The 17458-nt window shown below is 34.4% G+C and overlaps 1 protein-coding gene across 1 annotated transcript in view; it reads right to left on the bottom strand.

Annotated features, from left to right (window-relative positions):
• CSMD1 (CUB and Sushi multiple domains 1) overlaps positions 1 to 17458 on the bottom strand; it is a 1238313-nt gene that overhangs the window by 227182 nt on the left and 993673 nt on the right. The window contains 3 exon segments of the mRNA XM_050893357.1: positions 854 to 1045; positions 10527 to 10729; positions 13781 to 13907. Of these exon segments, the coding sequence (XP_050749314.1) occupies positions 854 to 1045; positions 10527 to 10729; positions 13781 to 13907 (522 nt within the window).

The following is a 17458-nucleotide window of genomic DNA, read 5'->3' as shown; positions in this document are numbered from 1 at the left end:
GCATTATGCTTATTCCAGCGCTATTAAAACATATTGTATCTGGGTTTTAGGATCATTAAAATAAGTCTTCATTTAATTATAAATCAATAGGCAACAAAATCATAAAGATTTAAAAAAATACTATACCTAGCAGATAATTTTTCACAGATGTTGATTAACTCTAATCTTAGAAGAGCTACACTGATGACCTTAAAATACATTTCAGGAAGACTTCTAAGCCCGTAATTATTAGTCTACTGACCAGAACCTCAGAGAAACCTTTATGCCATATAGGTCTACGGAACCAAGAATCAAAACTTGTTTCAAAGAAAGAAGATCTCCCACCATCTCCTGGTGTTATGGAAATATATCTCATTTCTTTCAACATCATTGTCACTTGGACCCCCTTCTCTGCATCTACCTTTCCCAACAAGCATCCTGTTTCAGAAAAAATGTCTTTAGCTTCCTAGGTATCGCACAGGATGGGTATTTAATCCATAAGAGAATTCAGAAAATTTTCAGAATAAATAATGGATCGCAGTTTGTTAACAAAATTATTACATGGAAGACCATTCTAACGAGACTATTTGAATGAGATTTTTTTTTTTATCCAAATCACCTCTTCTGTTTAATTATTTCTATTAGACTTTGTCAATTTTAAACTTGTATGAAGTTCAAAAAATATAATAAAGTGAGAAAATGACATCCAAAAATAGTGTTAATCTTGAGAATGAGGCTGTCAGTAACTGTAAGTATGAAATAACTGGGTTCTGCAAAGAGCGTCACTCCAGCATGAGCATCATATGCCCACTAGTTGAACAAGAAATCTGATCTCTATTAATCTTAAACAGAGACTAACATTTCATCTCATTACCTATGCATGTAGGAGGATCAGGTTGCCAGAAGAATCGGTTATTCAGTTGCACACATGTAATTTTAGCCTGTCCTTGAAGTTGATAGCCAGGGTCACATTGAAAGGTAGTAGTGTCTCCGGGCTCTCTGCTGTCTCCGTATCGAGTGCCATTCTGTGGTGTCCCAGGATCGTTACAGGTTGATGCAATAGAAGCTGCAAGGGAATGATGAAATAAAAGCTTTAAGGTGTACATACTAAACAACCATAATTAAAAGCACAATATTTTTACATGAGCATTCCAATCAGAGATGATATTATTTACTCATCAGTTAATATAGGAAGGCATTTTGTTTCTTTCTTTTTACGAGAATCTGCCCACTGAGATACATCATGATTACGTTGGCTTCCTGCCAGTTTCCTTGGCATAAAACATGGCCTGAGAGGAAACAAATACAAGCTTTTCTTCCCCCCCCACCCCTTCTTTTTTTTTTTTTTTTTTTTTTGGTCCAGTTAATGCATCAAAAGAGCTAGTAACTGCTTTTCTCACTTTAATGTTCTGGTTATCAAAACAAATTTCTTTATGCACTTTGATGTCTTTTGCGCAATAGGGTAAGTATCATAATATAAATAACATTGTTTTATAGTCTTAATATCCTGCAGCATGCAAATGCTATGTTTACCCAGCTGGCTGAATCAAATAGCAGTTTTATGTAGCCCTGAAATTCCCATTTCAGGGGCGAGCAACAACTTTCTTAGAGTACACTCAAATTTAATCTAAGCAAAATATCTTGTCTATGTTCAGTCTCCTGAGTTTGGATATGGATTTTGCTTTGTAAAAAAATAAATTAATTAAAAAAGCAATGTTAAATTGAGCAGAACAATCAGTATGGTATGACTTAAAGCAAGTACTCATCCAGAAAGTGGATACACAAATCTACATCCACTATGGATTTGTGGCAGATGCCAGGTCTCTTCTGGCTTCAGGTATTCAACATCCTGAGTTGCAGTAAACATTGCAGTCTTCCCAAGGAAAGAAGGTCCCATCTCTGGAGGCTACTGTCCCTAAATCACTGAATTGCACTCTGTTTCCTAGCACTCCAGGCTGCTTCACCCAAATATGTCTTTTTCTAAGAATTTACGACAATTGTGAGCGAAAGCCAAAATAAGAAGTCACAAACCCAGTGTCACAATCACCATTAATGATATTGGTGTGTATCTACAAGTAAGTCCCTCTACTACTTTCATCATCTTCATTCAACCAAGTTTAAACTTCTTGAATCCAGACCACAGACTTTTTTAAAAAACTGCTACACTACACCCTTCTGCTTATCTCTAGTACTGCACGGGATAAGCCTTGAAAAATGTGAATCAATATTAAATTATTGTCTTTTTTTCTAACATGAACTATGTATACTTTCTTGTGTGCTCACACACCAGACAACTGATTCATTCTTAAACTGATTCATAACGACCTCAACTCTACATCTGATGTGTTTTCAAGGTGTAATTTTGCTCTGATGTCTGTAAGACATGATCAGACCAATGAGGAGCATTCAGAGAAAAACTGATGTAATTTATTAAAAGCATATGTGCCATTGTTAAAACTGTTTTTTACCACTTTGTTGGCTGATGAGCTAATGTTATTGTTACTTATCATATTTGGCTGTGCCATTCTCCAACACTCTCTGGGAAAGCAGTGACTATGTCTTTCTGTATTTTGAGCAGCACTTAGCACTTCAAGTACTTGGGTTTTAGGATAGCGTTACAAATTACAGGCCAAAAAAGACTAAGAACATAAAATATTATTTCTTTATGCTTGATAATCACTTTCTATTGTTTTAAACAGAGGGGCACAGTCTCTTCCATACCTCCTATAATGATATGTGTTAGTCATAACAGTCCATCCTCCCTGCTCTATTTTTTGGCGGGGTTGGGTTTTTTTTCATTTTTTCTGTTTCAATCCCAGGAAACATCAATATTTCATTAAAATGATTTTGTTAGCTCATTTCAAATGGTACAACCCAAAGGCTTTCATAAGGTAAGAGAGCTACATCACTACCACCACTATGCAACCTTTGTGACCATAAAGTGCAGGTAATACATTTTCTGTATTAATAACTGCATCTACTCCTTCCGTCCATAACAAAAGAGTATACCACTGTAAGAAACAGCAATAGTAACTAAACATTTGCAATATTGAAACAGTTACCAAGTTGTACAACTGGAAAACTCTTTTTTTCCTGTGTTGTAAATTTTCAGGAGACAGAAAGGTTGAAAAAAGAATGATCAAAATGAGAAAGAAACATTTTAGATTGGTAAAACGGTTTTATGCATGTTCTAGCAAATAGATGGTCACTTAGACAAATCACAGAACCTGTAAAATATCTCTATGTAAGAATTCATGGGTTATGATAATTAACACATTACAAACACAGGAGCTTTGTTTAACATTTTATTATTCATAATTTTTTGACCTTGTTTCCATTCCAAAATAGTACATGTCACACCTTGGGATGGTTCCTATATCTAAATGAAGTAAAAGACATGGCAGGTTTTTTAACAGTGGTGGACTTTTTTCCACCAGAATTTATAAGCATCAATCCAAGAATTAAAGTAAAGGCTGTCACTACTAATGAGTACTGTGTAAGCACTCCCCAGGCACCACTCTGACAATTTACCTGACATCCCATATTAGTGCAGTTTACTAAATGCATACTTGGCCACAGGGAAAGGAAAGCATGGTCATGACCTCAGAGAAGTTATTTCTTATTTGACAGACAATAACAGATCTAAAAAATGGATCACTATAGTGTGTATCTGTTAAAGAATCATAATTCTTTCAAGTAAATAAGCATAAGCCCATCTCTGTCATTAATTAGTATCTTTCTTCAACAAATCTCTGAATATCTTTATTATCTCCTTAAAAGGTTATGCAATATAATATCCCAGCAAACAACATTTTTTCCCATTTTGACTGTGTCAAGTATGCACCATTTACGAAGGACTGATGCCTTTTTATATTCATTTCACTGTTAATCTCCATTTTTATATATGAAGTTCTGAATTTTAAAAACAATCACAGATGTTTCAAAAGCACCAAAATGTTCTTTACACTTTTGTTCTTGCAGCCTCAGAAGTTATTTTATGTATTTGAAACTAACAACCTTTTTATCATGCCAAATACACTCGATCCTAATTAAACAAAACACCAGACATTTAAGCACTGATGTGTCATCCAGTAAAGTGAACATTTAGACAGACTGTCAACTTTTCAACTTGTCTCCTTTCCAAGTTGTTTTACTTCTCAAGATTCCCAAGAGGTTCTGTAACTGCACGAAAATTACAAGTCTACTATTGCTTCATTCGGTATTGTGCGAATATCTAAAGGGTATAGAGGTTATATGCATTGATGAGTAATCCAGACATTAAAAATCACCCATTCTTCTGCCATCGTTCTTCTTTTATAACAGACTCTTTTCTTCTCAGCCTAATATTCACTAATATATAAACATGCAATTAATATCTAGCTTACATACTTATGAGAAAGGCCATTTTCACGCTGTGATATAACATTCCCATACACAAAAAACCCTGATGAATTCAGAAACTTGAACCTGAACACAATTAAAACATATATGCTGTAAAGCAGGGAAAGAAATAACTACATTTTATACTCAAGGTTGCTAAATCAAACCAAATTCCATAGTTAGACTTTTTAGAAACTACTGAGAAAAATTAGGTGCCTACAATGGCATAGCCAGGAAAGGGGATTTGAATTCCACTAAGCTGGAAAAGAACTAAATCGCTGCTTCTCAGTTCTTGCACGTGTTCTAAACAGTAAGCTACATGATACTCAGTGGATTATAGAGTAACACTCTGTACAGATTTCCCATCTCTTACTGTCTCATCTGCTCACAGTGGAACAGGCTTCTGTGTACGCAAAAGATAGAACTAGAGGTAGGTGCCAGAAGAATGGGCAGCTGGGAAAACCACAGATTGCTAGGGAGTTTTCAGACCTCCATATGTTGGCAGCCACCATGTTAAGCCTCTCTGTTTTTAATTTAATAATCTTCCAGAATCCCATTTTAGATCTTATTTTGAATTTGGCCCCCAAATTACATTTTCAAAGTTGATTTAAAACTTCACTGAAAATCAATAGGAGACTGTTTTGAGAATATGACACACTGTATATTTGTGTGTCTGTAGCCTTGTGAGCAATATGTTAGATTTGTGGCTAATTTATCTTTCACTTGAAGGACACTTCTTTTTTTACCAGTTTGTTTAGCCTGTAATCTATTGTAGCTCAAGAAAAAAAAAAAAAATCACCTTCATCAATACCGTTTTCAATATGTCTATGGTAAACAATCATGTAAGCCATTTGCTGTAGTGTTCTGCTGCAGACACTGTATTTTTTTCTACTCCACATGTTTATAAAAATAATAAAGACTTTTCAGGAGCTAGGCTTGTAAATTGCAGGCAATGCACAAGCTTCCCCTGTTTAGTGCGTGATGCTTGCATAATAGGTTTGAGAAGGATTTTGGCATATCAAAGCTGAGACATTGTACATAGGATTTGCAGTGATTTCAGACTAACAAAAATTTCCAAATGTGAAAGAATAGTGTTTGCTCTCTAAAAAGTACCTCACATAATATAAGTAAATGTACAGACTAAGAACTGTGCAAATTAGCATCATCCACATATTTAAATGTCTTGTATTGTCCAAGAATGTAAAGAAAAAAGAAACTCAAATGCTAATGCAGCCTCTTTCATTAAGTGTGAAGTACAAAAGTTCACAAGTTTAGAGATAATTATCAAAGTAACCTACAAGCTTCATTTCTGCTTGGTTCCACAGGAACCAAATGAGGAACTGTTACCCTCTATGAGGCTGAGGATGCCTTGCCCAGGCCATGGATTAGATGATAGATAGGAATGCTATTGAATTGTTATTGTGATCATGCAATGCAACACTTATAGCATCACAAAAAGCAAGAGAAGAGACTGAACTGTGAAATGGTTAGGTTACAGACTTTAAAAGGGAATCTTGAATCCTTGTGTCTTGTGTCCTTTTATTTATTTTAACAAGGGATGTCTTAATGGATTTCATTTTCTTTGGACTCAAAATTTACTTAGTAAGGCAGATATGTGATTATGCATGTGGAAATTTATTTTAAAATATATTTTTGTGCTAACCCCCTTTTCTGGATAATTTAATTATGACTCAGACTGGAACAATTGCATGACGAATCCTAACAATGAAGATTCTGTCATGGAAATGCTTATACTACTTAAATGTAGTAGCTGAGGCCATTAGGCAAGTGATTAAAAGATATCTCAGCAATAAAAGAACAATTTACAAGACAACGGTACTTTAACAATTCAAGATAGGTGACACAGTTACTGTAAGAATTCCTGTAGACAAACAAATGATCAAATGGAATTACAAAACTGGATAGAAGCAGGCATCATTGCTTAAACAGATTTGTCAGATTAAGCCCAGTGTCATTAGGAACTATCAAACACAGAATCACTGATGCTTGAGCTCTTGTCAGAGGAAGCAAGATATCAACAGATGTGTCAACATCAGACACAATAATTTCGAAATAATTGTTCTAATTAACTGGTTGGTATAAGTTGTTTATTTTTATTATCATAATTGATGACTTGTGTTATTAAGATAAAGATTTAGTCAGGCATCTTTACTCATCATTGCTTATATCTACATTTACTTCAAGAGCAAATTTTAAAAATATTGGGAAAGCAAGCAAACAACAGGAAAAAAAATGGACTAAACCAACTATACAAATGCCTTCATTTCATATCTTCGCTTTTAATAAAATGAGTGTCTGAAGTTCTTCTAATAGATTGGAATTATTACAAAGAAATTGAGAAAAAACTCTTTGTTACTTTATTAACTTTTTGCCAGTTGTTCTGTATTAGCAAAAAAAAGATAAACTAGGAAGAGAATTAACTCTCTCCCAGCTGAAACCAGGACACCCTTCTGTTCACATTAAAGCAGAGGTAGATATATTGTTAATTAAAGTGTATGCTTACAGAATACTATGACTAAGAGAAATTAACAATGCTGTAGAACCAGAGGTAGGCATAGAAATTGATCACAGATGGGTCTGATTCTAGAAAAGCCAGACATGTCCAAAAATGTTTTTTCCCTTATAAGAAGAGTGCGAATCATCCTTTGATGTATTACAGCCTTGAGGAGGAAAATCCATGAAACCAGCTCAGGAACTATAAATGTATCATTTAGTTTAAGAAAAGGATACAGTTCTTCTAAGTTACAACAGCTGAGAATTTAGTTCAAGAAAAAAGGCTAGACTGTAAGGGTAGAACTACTATTAGATATTGTCAAAATAAGGCTGAGTCTGTAAGAATGACAATATGACTAGCAACTGCCAGTGCTGTTCCTATCATCTGCCACTTCTATTGGTTTTGTTAAATATCAGGTAAACAAATTATATGGTTAGATATAAACAAGCTCTCAATAAAATAAGCTTCAGGTCAATAAAAGCAATGGACCATCCACTAGCATGGGATCCAAGTACTTTCAGAAGTCTAGAGTAGCTGAAGATTAAACATTCAGGGCAAGATTGATCTGCTTCAACATAGGTGGCTAGTCTCATTTGAGATGCCTTACAATATCCAAGGTATCTGCACAGGACTGGAAGATACGACCAAGGACTTACGGATGTGTGACCTTCTGGAGTGGCAGATGGACACTAGCCAGGATACCTTACGGCATCTCAAAGGGAACTAGAAACCTGTGAAAAGACAGGTAGGATTCATTTCACCTGCCCTTAGATGTCCAGAAGTTTGAAATTTAGTATATCTAGACCTATAGCTGATAAAAAGAAAAAGGCAACTTCAGAGGGAAATTTATCCCATTTACCTTAACACATATGACAGAATTAAGCTAGGTTAGAAAACTTCTTTTTTATGGTTAACTTAGGCAGGAAGTTTTTGCTGCCAGTAACTTTGTTTCTTTGGCATAAAGAAGCCAAATACCAAATTTGCCTATACCCTTCTTGTGTTCACTTTTTGTATCGTGACCAGAGTTGGTTGACATCTCTGGCTTGTAATACATAGTTTAAATGTATTTAACCCCCAGAGTAAAGGTCAATTTTGTACAGTGAACTCCATTTTTTGTCCTTTTATGCATGATTAAATGGTAATTAAGTTTTAATGAAAAGCATTAGACTGATTACAATTAACATAATCACTCTTGTCAGTTCATGTCCTCATGCTCTACATGCTGAGCTGAGTGGGCAAGACAAGGCACTTTTAATAGTGTTCAAATATTTTGTAAGCTTCAGCCACTTACATTTTTCCATTAAAAATACCTCTAATTACATTTACAATCAACACTAAGTAATTTATAGGTGATATTTCTGATCTACCTCATACTATCCTTTCACAGTACCTCTTTTTTAAGCAGATGCAGTAAGGACATTCTAGAGTGCAAAGTAATGAGTACATTCACAGCACAGTGAAACAAATTCTGCAGTTGAAGGTTAGCACTTTAATGCTTTGTCTTTAAGATATTCATTTGACCTGATACTCTCGGATGTATATCCTTTGTATGATCCCATAAGTGGATGTTCATTGACGTAGACACTCATCCCAATTGCATAATCCAATACAGAAGTTGCATGTGTAGGAGGTCCAGATTATCGAAGGTTTTCCAATCCTGTGCAATTCTGCACCTGAAGTTTACTTCTTGGATTGTAATTAATATTTAAATAAAATATTAATAAATGCAACACTTGAAAATCCTTCAAGTGACACAAAGATGACACACAACTTGAGCAGTTACCTTCATAGAACTTGTAATAAAACATCTACATCTTCTGCAATTACCAGAAAAATGTTTAAGCAACTCAAGACTCTCTTATTCCTTGAGTTACAAACTACTAAAGTAGTGAAATTTCAATATTCTGTGCAGCTTTGCTATAAACTGGCCTACAGTTTGAAAACATGATGAATACTAAAGCATGCAAAGATCGTCACCTAGCCATAGATTAATTAGTTTAAAACCTTTACAGATCAAGGCCACAGTGGTCTGGCCATTGCCTCAAGGAGACTGAATAGACTAAGCTCTGATTTTTAGATTAAATAATTTAACATTTACTTTAACATATTCCTTAAATCATATTTTTTACTCCTTACAATTAAAAAAATGAATAAAACATTCCACTTGTCAAGCAGAATGAATGAAACTTTAGTATCATTTTCCCTTTACTTGAGCTGAGGCATTCAGTTCTTCACCATTAATTCCAATTAATTCCAGTAAGACATACTCTGCAATTGCCAGCACGATCACTGAGTGCATCCATCAGATATTATACTAAGATGACGAAATCAGTTCTTCACCCTTAAAGCATTACATTGTCTTCTACTTACTATAAGTATCACTGAAGGTCAAAGAATATGTTGACAAATCTAACTGCTTAAATATTTTCCTCCTTTCAAAATTGGTGCATAACCTTATATTTTCATCTAATAAAACAAAATGTGTTTGCTAACCCTAACAGAGTAAAAAACCCCTTCGTTTCCACAAATGTAAAATTTAACTGTTGTCAAACAACATGAAAAGCAGCATATTATATAGCACACTGGTCAGAAATTTTAGAAACATTTATTCTGCTCTTTGTCTTTAATTCATTTTGCATACTTTTAACTAGGTATCTTAGGGCTGATGAAAAAGCCTGTGGTTTGGGGTGTACAGCACTCAGAAAAATCAAGCAAAATGAAGTAAACATGTAAACGTAAAATGCGTTATTTAGAGACCAAGAAACCCCCAAAGTATATTTCCTCATGCAAATAATAATGACTGAAATCTTATCAGTGCCCATTACTTCTGAATAGCAGCACCTACAGAGAAGGTTTTAAATAATACTCCTACTCTCACACATTTTATTAATTTATAATTTTCCTATGTTCCTGCGCAGAAATACACTTACATATATTATATCTAGATATATAAGGATGCAGCGACTGAGTCAATGATGTAGTCTACCTGCAGTCCTACCCTCAGTCTTTAACACTTCAGTCATAATATCATAGACAAACTCCATGCGGAGTTTTACAATATTGATCACTTGTATAGTATCGATCACAGCTCCTCTGTATACAGAGGAGCTTTCACTTTAGACCTGAAGATGAATTTAATTAGTTTAATAGTAAATTTTTAAATGTATTTCAATATGGTAAGGTATATTTTATTCTTCAGTTTAAACATGTACACAAACAGCAGTTAAGGTCATAAAAATGATGCATCATGCAACCAATGTTGTGAGAAAAAAAAACCAAAAACATAAAGTATAAACACAAAATACTATGTTATTAGGTAGCACTGGTGGGAAGATTTAAAACTATCAGTGCAGAAGAAAACTTATGTATGTACAAACCCATTTTGACTTGTTAAATAATGCTAATTAGATAATGCTAGGCATGTGGTTGCTGTACAAAACAAGGAATAAGAAAACTTAAACATTCAAAGCAAATCCAAAAGTTCTCCCTAGTCATATCTATTTGCATAAATACATAAAATAATTAAAATAATGTAATCTCTTTTTAAAGACTGAGGAAATTGTAAGATGAGAAACAGTTAATATATATAAGAATAATGTATTGAAATAGTGTGTATAATTCTTGTATTTGAGATGAAAAAATATTTACATACTTGAAAACTGAATGGAGAAGCCTGATTTGCTGATGAAGAAATCACTGTCAAATTGTAATGTTAATGAGTTGAAAGTGCTGTGAATATCCTCTGGAAGGGCTGAGCCACTCCATTCTTTCAGAAGTATGCTGCTCTCAATAGGCCCATCCCATACCTTCAAGATGTCATGAGCAACCTCAGTGTCAAAAACAATAAAATGCAGACTGCAAAGAGAAAGTAAAAGCACCATACATTACTCATTAAACACAATTACACAAAACTCCAAGCAATCATTTCCAAACTGTACTTAGTTTTGAGATGCTGTTTAGGACTGAAGAAGGGCTGGTGGTCCTGCAGAATTATCCGGTTTTGCTGTTGGATGAGCTGATCTTGTAAGAGAGATGCTATTCTGTTCTACAAATGCCTGAATTACAGAAAATACCATTATGGGGCATATAGCACTTGTTCTATAAATTAACTTATTTTTATGATAGATATCTTAAGGGATAAGAACTATGATTTCGTCAAAGATTTCCTCTCTTTATTCAAATGAGGATACCGAGAACACTGACTGGCTTGAATTATATGCAATGGAAAAAAAGCAGTAGCTACTGGACAGTAGCATACATAGCACAGGAAATTCTGTCAGCATGGCATTTTCTTTCCTATACAAAAATAGGAAATGGATTATCTTATCTTTGTCTTATGCCAAAATTCATAAAATATGAAATTGTATTAGAATAGAATAATCTGTATTTATCTCCAGGTGAAATATTAGATTTAGAAAGGTGTTCAAGAATGCTATGTTATTAGTCAAAATATGTGCATTGACTTCAAGTTCTGACTGTTTACATTTTTAACACTGAAGAAATCTAATATGTAAATATCAAAACTTCTTTTTTGTTTCAAATAGTTGTGTGTTGATATTTCTTCATTACATTTGTCATTAATTGGAAATCATTAATTTGAAAACTGTCATTAAATGTAAATGATGCATTGAAATCACCTATGATGGAGTGAATTCATTATTTGGCTTAGTGAAACGGGATTACTAAAAATAAAAAAGGAAAAAAAACTCCCAGTGAGTAACTTGCCATTGCTTATATTGTTTTGCCTGTTTAATTTTAAAAAGTAATAATTTTTATTTAAGTGATCAGTTAAAACTATTGTCCACATAAACTGAATAATGAAACAGCTTACTATTTGCCAACTTTTTGCTCAAAATAAATAAATAGCTAATATTCTGAAGTAACACATTTACTGGAAATCACATACTTCTATTACTGGAGTATAAAATTAATCTCTCTTGCATATCATTAAACATATTAGTATATCAATAAATTATTTTAAAATGACAGAAATTAAGATTATCTATCTTGATTAGAAGTTAAATGTTTTTGTTACATTCGTGCTTTCACAGCTACTTCCTGTTAGGAGTGGACAAACTAGCTTGAATACTGAACAGAATTTGCCATTTCAAAGTTTTTGAATGTGTGTGTTACTACAGCAAAACAGAGCTGAAAGAGTCTTTAAATATCAGTATTCCTTCCACTTGAGTGATTTAGCTATACATCAAAGGCAAAGTATGATAGCCTTTCTTGTCGGTATGTCAAACTGATGAGGAAAAACTGTTTTCAAAGTTCTTCTTGTATTACTAATTCCTTCTGCCTGAGTTCTTGAATCTTTCCATCATCTTTCCATAAATCATTACAGAAATAAAAGCTCTAGATTCCATCATTCCATTCTTGGCATGTACCTTTATTTCGTGCATTAGTCACCAGTTGTGTTTCCCTCATTTTCTGTATTCTTCTAATTTCTTCCTTTTTCTGTTATGCTGTCTGCTCTATGTGGAGAAATCTTCCAGTCCTTATCTGTTAAGCATTCTCTCAGTCCTGTATGCACTTCTTATTAAAATCTCATCATTTTTCTCAAATTTGATTATTCTCAACGTCTTCTGAGATGTTGCTGTCTTATTATTCAAATGATTATGGGGAAAAAGCCTGATACTTACCTAATTCAAAATGTTATATATGCTAATAATGATATCATGGAAGGGAGTAGGAATGGAAAATGAAAACCCTTCAGAGTTGTATATAAAGCTTTATAGCACTAATCTTCTCTGCTGCTGCTGTTAATTGTCAAATCTTCATCAGATCAAAGCATTCATGACAAAAAGACGGTTCCTAATAGATACACAACAAGGTCCAAGATGCCTGATGTCTGAGCCCTCCTGGCAGAGAGTCAGGAACTTTACGGTTGCTTGAGGTAATGTATTTAAGAAATAGCGTTGAATAATTATATTTGATTTGAAACACGTTATTACATTGAATGTGACAGTAAGATATAAAAGAACAGCATTACAATGACTCAAGGGAAAAATTTTGAAACCACAGTTGACAGCTGTATTGGGTCTGGCTGAGATGGAGTTAATTTTCCCCATAGCAGCCCTCAGTGCTGTGCTTTGTATTGGGAGCTAGAAAGGTGTTGATAACACACCAGTGTTTTGGCTGCTGCTGAGCAGTGCTCCCACAGCATCAAGGCTGTCTCTCCAGCATTCCCCCCCTCACCAGTAGGCTGGGGGTGGGCAAGATCTTGGGATCTTGCCAGGACAGCTGACTCAAACTGACCAAAGGGATATTCCATGCCATATGACGTCTGCTCAGCAATAAAAGCTAAGAGAAAGGAGGGGGGGGGGCATTCATTATTACGAAGTTTGTCTTCCAGAGCAACCGCTATGCATACCGAAGCCCTACTTCCCGGGAAGTGGCTGGACTTCGCCTGCTGATGGGAAGTAAAGAATAAAATCTTTTGTTTTCCTTTGCTTCCACACACAGCCTTTGCTTTTGCTTTATTAAACTGCCTTTATCTTGACCCATGAGTGTTTTTTCCATCTTATTTTCTCCCCTCTCTGTCCTGGTGAGAAGGGGAGTGATAGAGTGACTTGGTGGGCATCTGGCGTCCAGCTTTAGCTTGTTTACAGCTAGAAAAAGGCATAGCAGTGCACCACTCTACCACACTGAAGATTTACAGGCCGTATTATCTAATGGAATTCACAGTTCTAAATTAGATGCCTAGGTGTCCCCTGCACGATTTAGATACGCAGGTTCCCTAGAGGAATGGCACTCATAAATGCCAGCATGACAAGCATCAACTTTATTAATGTAAGCAGGAGTTAATAAACAAAAAATTGTGTAGAAGAGTGTGAGACTGTAAGGCATAGACTATCGTTTATAAAATACTGAAGTCAACAATAAATACTGAAATTAAGCATGTACCTTATTGTCTTTCCTGGATCTGCTTCGATAATCCAAGTGCAATGAAGATTGTTGTCATATGGTGCTGGGTAACCAGGGGACAAAATGCGCCCCGATGTAGCAGCATGAATTCGACCACCACACTCAGCTACAAAATAAGTAAGGATTACATTTATTTTTAACAAGACGATAATATTTTGCACTTCCATTTTCTGTCCATTCCACATCCCTCTGTCTTCTAAAAAGGTAACAGAATGACCTAATATCTCTGAAGTAGTACACATACATGCAAACCAGGACATGTACAGGAGTTAAAAATGCACATATAATGATCTCATTCCTACCTTGTTATAAAGCAATAAACCATACTTCTGTGATTATGCTGTTTTACAGACAAGAGTAGTTCAATATGAACTGAGACTACAAAAGCACAATTTTAGCACCAGTAAGAGAGCAAAAATGCTTCAGAAATATCCCATCTAACACGTGTGGCTTTTCTAAGTAACACTGAATGCTCAAATTCAGACTTTACAGAGTTGGGTTTTGTAATTAAAATCGCTTTCTCTGTTGTTCTAATGTCAAAATGCCTTTAGTTTAATGCTTTCAAGTTACTTCTATATAACTTCAAGTTTAATTACATCAAAAAGCAGTTAGGTATTGCCTAGTAATTTCCTTTAGTATTTAAAAATTTAAATGCCATATGCCCACAAAGTGAGAGAGTAAATCAGAAAGCTATGATTTGAAAGCATGTAGTGTCTGGTTTAAAACATTTTTATTATCAATGCTATCTTAACTTTGTGAAGAAACCAATTGCAGTGCTAAGCATCCAGAATCAAATGATTCTTATGTTGCTTGTTTAGAGCACCATGCTGTTGTTTGGCCAGTATAAAGACTCACCCTGATGAAACTGGAACTGTGTAATAGTCAGGTGCCACTGAACCAAAAAGAATCAGTAACTCTTCAGTTAAGTGATGTACCTGAATTCCTACTTCATTTATGGTGTTGCCTTACAAGTAGTGGTATTAAAAAAATGCTACCATGGAGAACTCTTCAAGCACAGCTGTACAGCAAGCAGAGTGTAAGACACAGATGATGAAAGAACCATGGCAGTTGGACCAAATAATCTATTCTGTCAGCAACACTTCTAACAAATAATAAGTCTTATACATGCCAACAAGTCACTGCTGACAAACAAATGGTTACCAGGAAGGCAAATAACTGTAGAGGAAACAAGGTGACTGATTTACTTACCTGTCCTGCTGGTTTAATCACTCAAAACACCACATATTATTTATAGAACCACAGCAGAAAGCTGCTTTAGTACATAATTTCTTCAAACGTAACCCTTGCCTAAGATTTCAGTTAATTTTCATTATACAAGACATTTCAGAATGCGATAATCGCTGTGATAGATAACTACAGATAAAGAAATGACTGACACAGTACTGTATTTACCAAAGAACTCAAGATAACTCAGTGAAACCAAAATTATTTAAACTCAAACTAATTGACAGATTTGCTTTAGAATTCTGAAAAGACTCATTTAGAAACAGAATACATGATAAAATTTGGGATGATGCATTATATAGTTCATATATTAAAAAAAAATAATATCCATTTCAGGAGCAGATCAAATGTAAACTTTCAAAAGTGATTACAACATAAAATGCAAAAAGTTTGTTTTTCAATATGCAGAAATGAGCACACTGTAAAATGACCACCTCAAAGAATATACTATATAAAGTAGATAACTATACTATAACTAATAGAAGTGACATATTCAAACAAGTTCTATAATCTTCTAGAGAAGGAATTACAGGAATTAATTGGTTTTCTTCATTAAGGCTTAGAACATAGAAAAAATGAAAATGAATGCTAAGACCAATATAGCAGTGTATTGCTGAAAATGACTAGGTGTAGACTATGTGGAATATATCTATGCCTGGGCTTGAAATTTTTTGTGAATGAGATTGAAATGATTGTAAAGACAATGATGAATGTAAATGTCACTGGAGAGAACAGCAAATATCAAATGCTGATCTAAAACACAACAAGCAAAAAAGAATAGGTGTCCACAAACAGGAAGATATTAAGAAAATGGGTCTAAGAAAGAAAGTGACATTTGGAAGTTCATGGCAACAAAAAGGAAGAAAAGGAAGGCAGTCAAATCAGAGTAGGAAGAGATAAAACTGTGACAGCATAAGATAAAATTGAAGAAAGAAAAGATTATATAAAAAACACTGGAGGGAAAAAAAAAAGAGCATGAAATGATCTGCAGATGCTTAACTGAGTTTTCAGGGATCTTCATGACAAGTTTTCCTGTGCATGGAACAGTAGAAAAAACTTAACAATTTAATGAAGGTAACAGACTGTTTGTGAAAGGCTGTTCAGAAAGATTCACCTTTAGAAGATTTTCAGAGAGAATAGTGAACATTTGAATTCTTGGGGAGCTAATTAATGTTTCAGAACAGTTTTAAATTGAGAAACAGGAAGAGGGAGTTTATACAAAACTGATGCAATCCCCAAATTTGATTTTAAAGATAGGAACAAGGATAGCAAATAAAAAGTTATGTAAAGAGATAAAGGTATCTAGAAAGATAGCTTTGTGGTTGAACAGACAGAAAGCAAGAACAAAATCTGTCTCAGGATACTAAAAGAAAATTGACTATTCTATTGATATCAAGACATAATTCCACTTAGAAATGAAGTGAGATCCTCAAGAAAGAAGAGATTTTGGTACAAGTCATTCCAAAAGCTTAGCAAAAAAATACAGAAATCAAATCTAGTAATGCAAGGTACAAAATCAAAGTATAATGAAAAAAAAAAAGAGTAGCAATCATAAGTGGAATATAGAAGCTTAAAAGTATACTGTTATCAAGAAAACTGGAAATACAGGTAGAGATATGGGAGTGGAGGGAGCATTACATAGCAGTGATGCAGTAAACTAAATAAAGTCAGCATTAAAAAACATACATATTGGTCACAAATATTTTGGAGAAGGGTTATGAAAGATGTTCTACAGCAGCAAAGATGGGAATTTTCTTTAGATTCACTTGATCCTGGGTTCCCTATCTTTCTCCAGGTCAGATTGGAATACACATGATTTTTTTTTTTTTTTTAAATACTGTATGGTTGAGATTTTAACATCCCATATATAGAGGACAAATCATACTAAGAAAAGGAAATAGGTAGGCGGATGGATTTATTCACCTAATAGACTTGAAACCAACAAGTATTTTAGAATTGATTCAAATACTTGCTTGGTACTGAACACAGGCACAAGAAAATGTTACAGAAAATGACCTTAGAGTAATGACTTCATTTAAATTAAATGGGGAGATAGGCAAAGGTAGCACTAATTATGGCTCTTCTCTACAAAAGGGCAAACTTAGAGGAAAAGGAAGCTAGCCAATTAAACTGAAGAGCTTGAGGATCTGAATGTATAAAGAGCCTGAGAAAGTCTTTAAATCAAAACTGGAAAGAGTTGTTTTGACCTGTCATATATATAAGAGAAAACTTACAGATATAATTCTAGAATCAAGTGGGAAAAATAACACCTCTACTAAGACAGCAGAAACGCTGTTCACTGATGTTTTTCTGGCACTTACCCTCTGGGTAAGCTGAACTTTTGAAAAGAAGGGAGCTGCTCCTTTGTAGACTGCAGGTCTGTGAATGTGTTCACCAGGAAGCAGCTCCTGG

The sequence above is a fragment of the Gymnogyps californianus genome, chromosome 3 (genome assembly GCF_018139145.2).
Source record: "Gymnogyps californianus isolate 813 chromosome 3, ASM1813914v2, whole genome shotgun sequence".
In the NCBI taxonomy this organism is placed as follows: Eukaryota; Metazoa; Chordata; class Aves; order Accipitriformes; family Cathartidae; genus Gymnogyps; species Gymnogyps californianus.
This window is presented reverse-complemented; position numbering and strand designations above follow the sequence as displayed.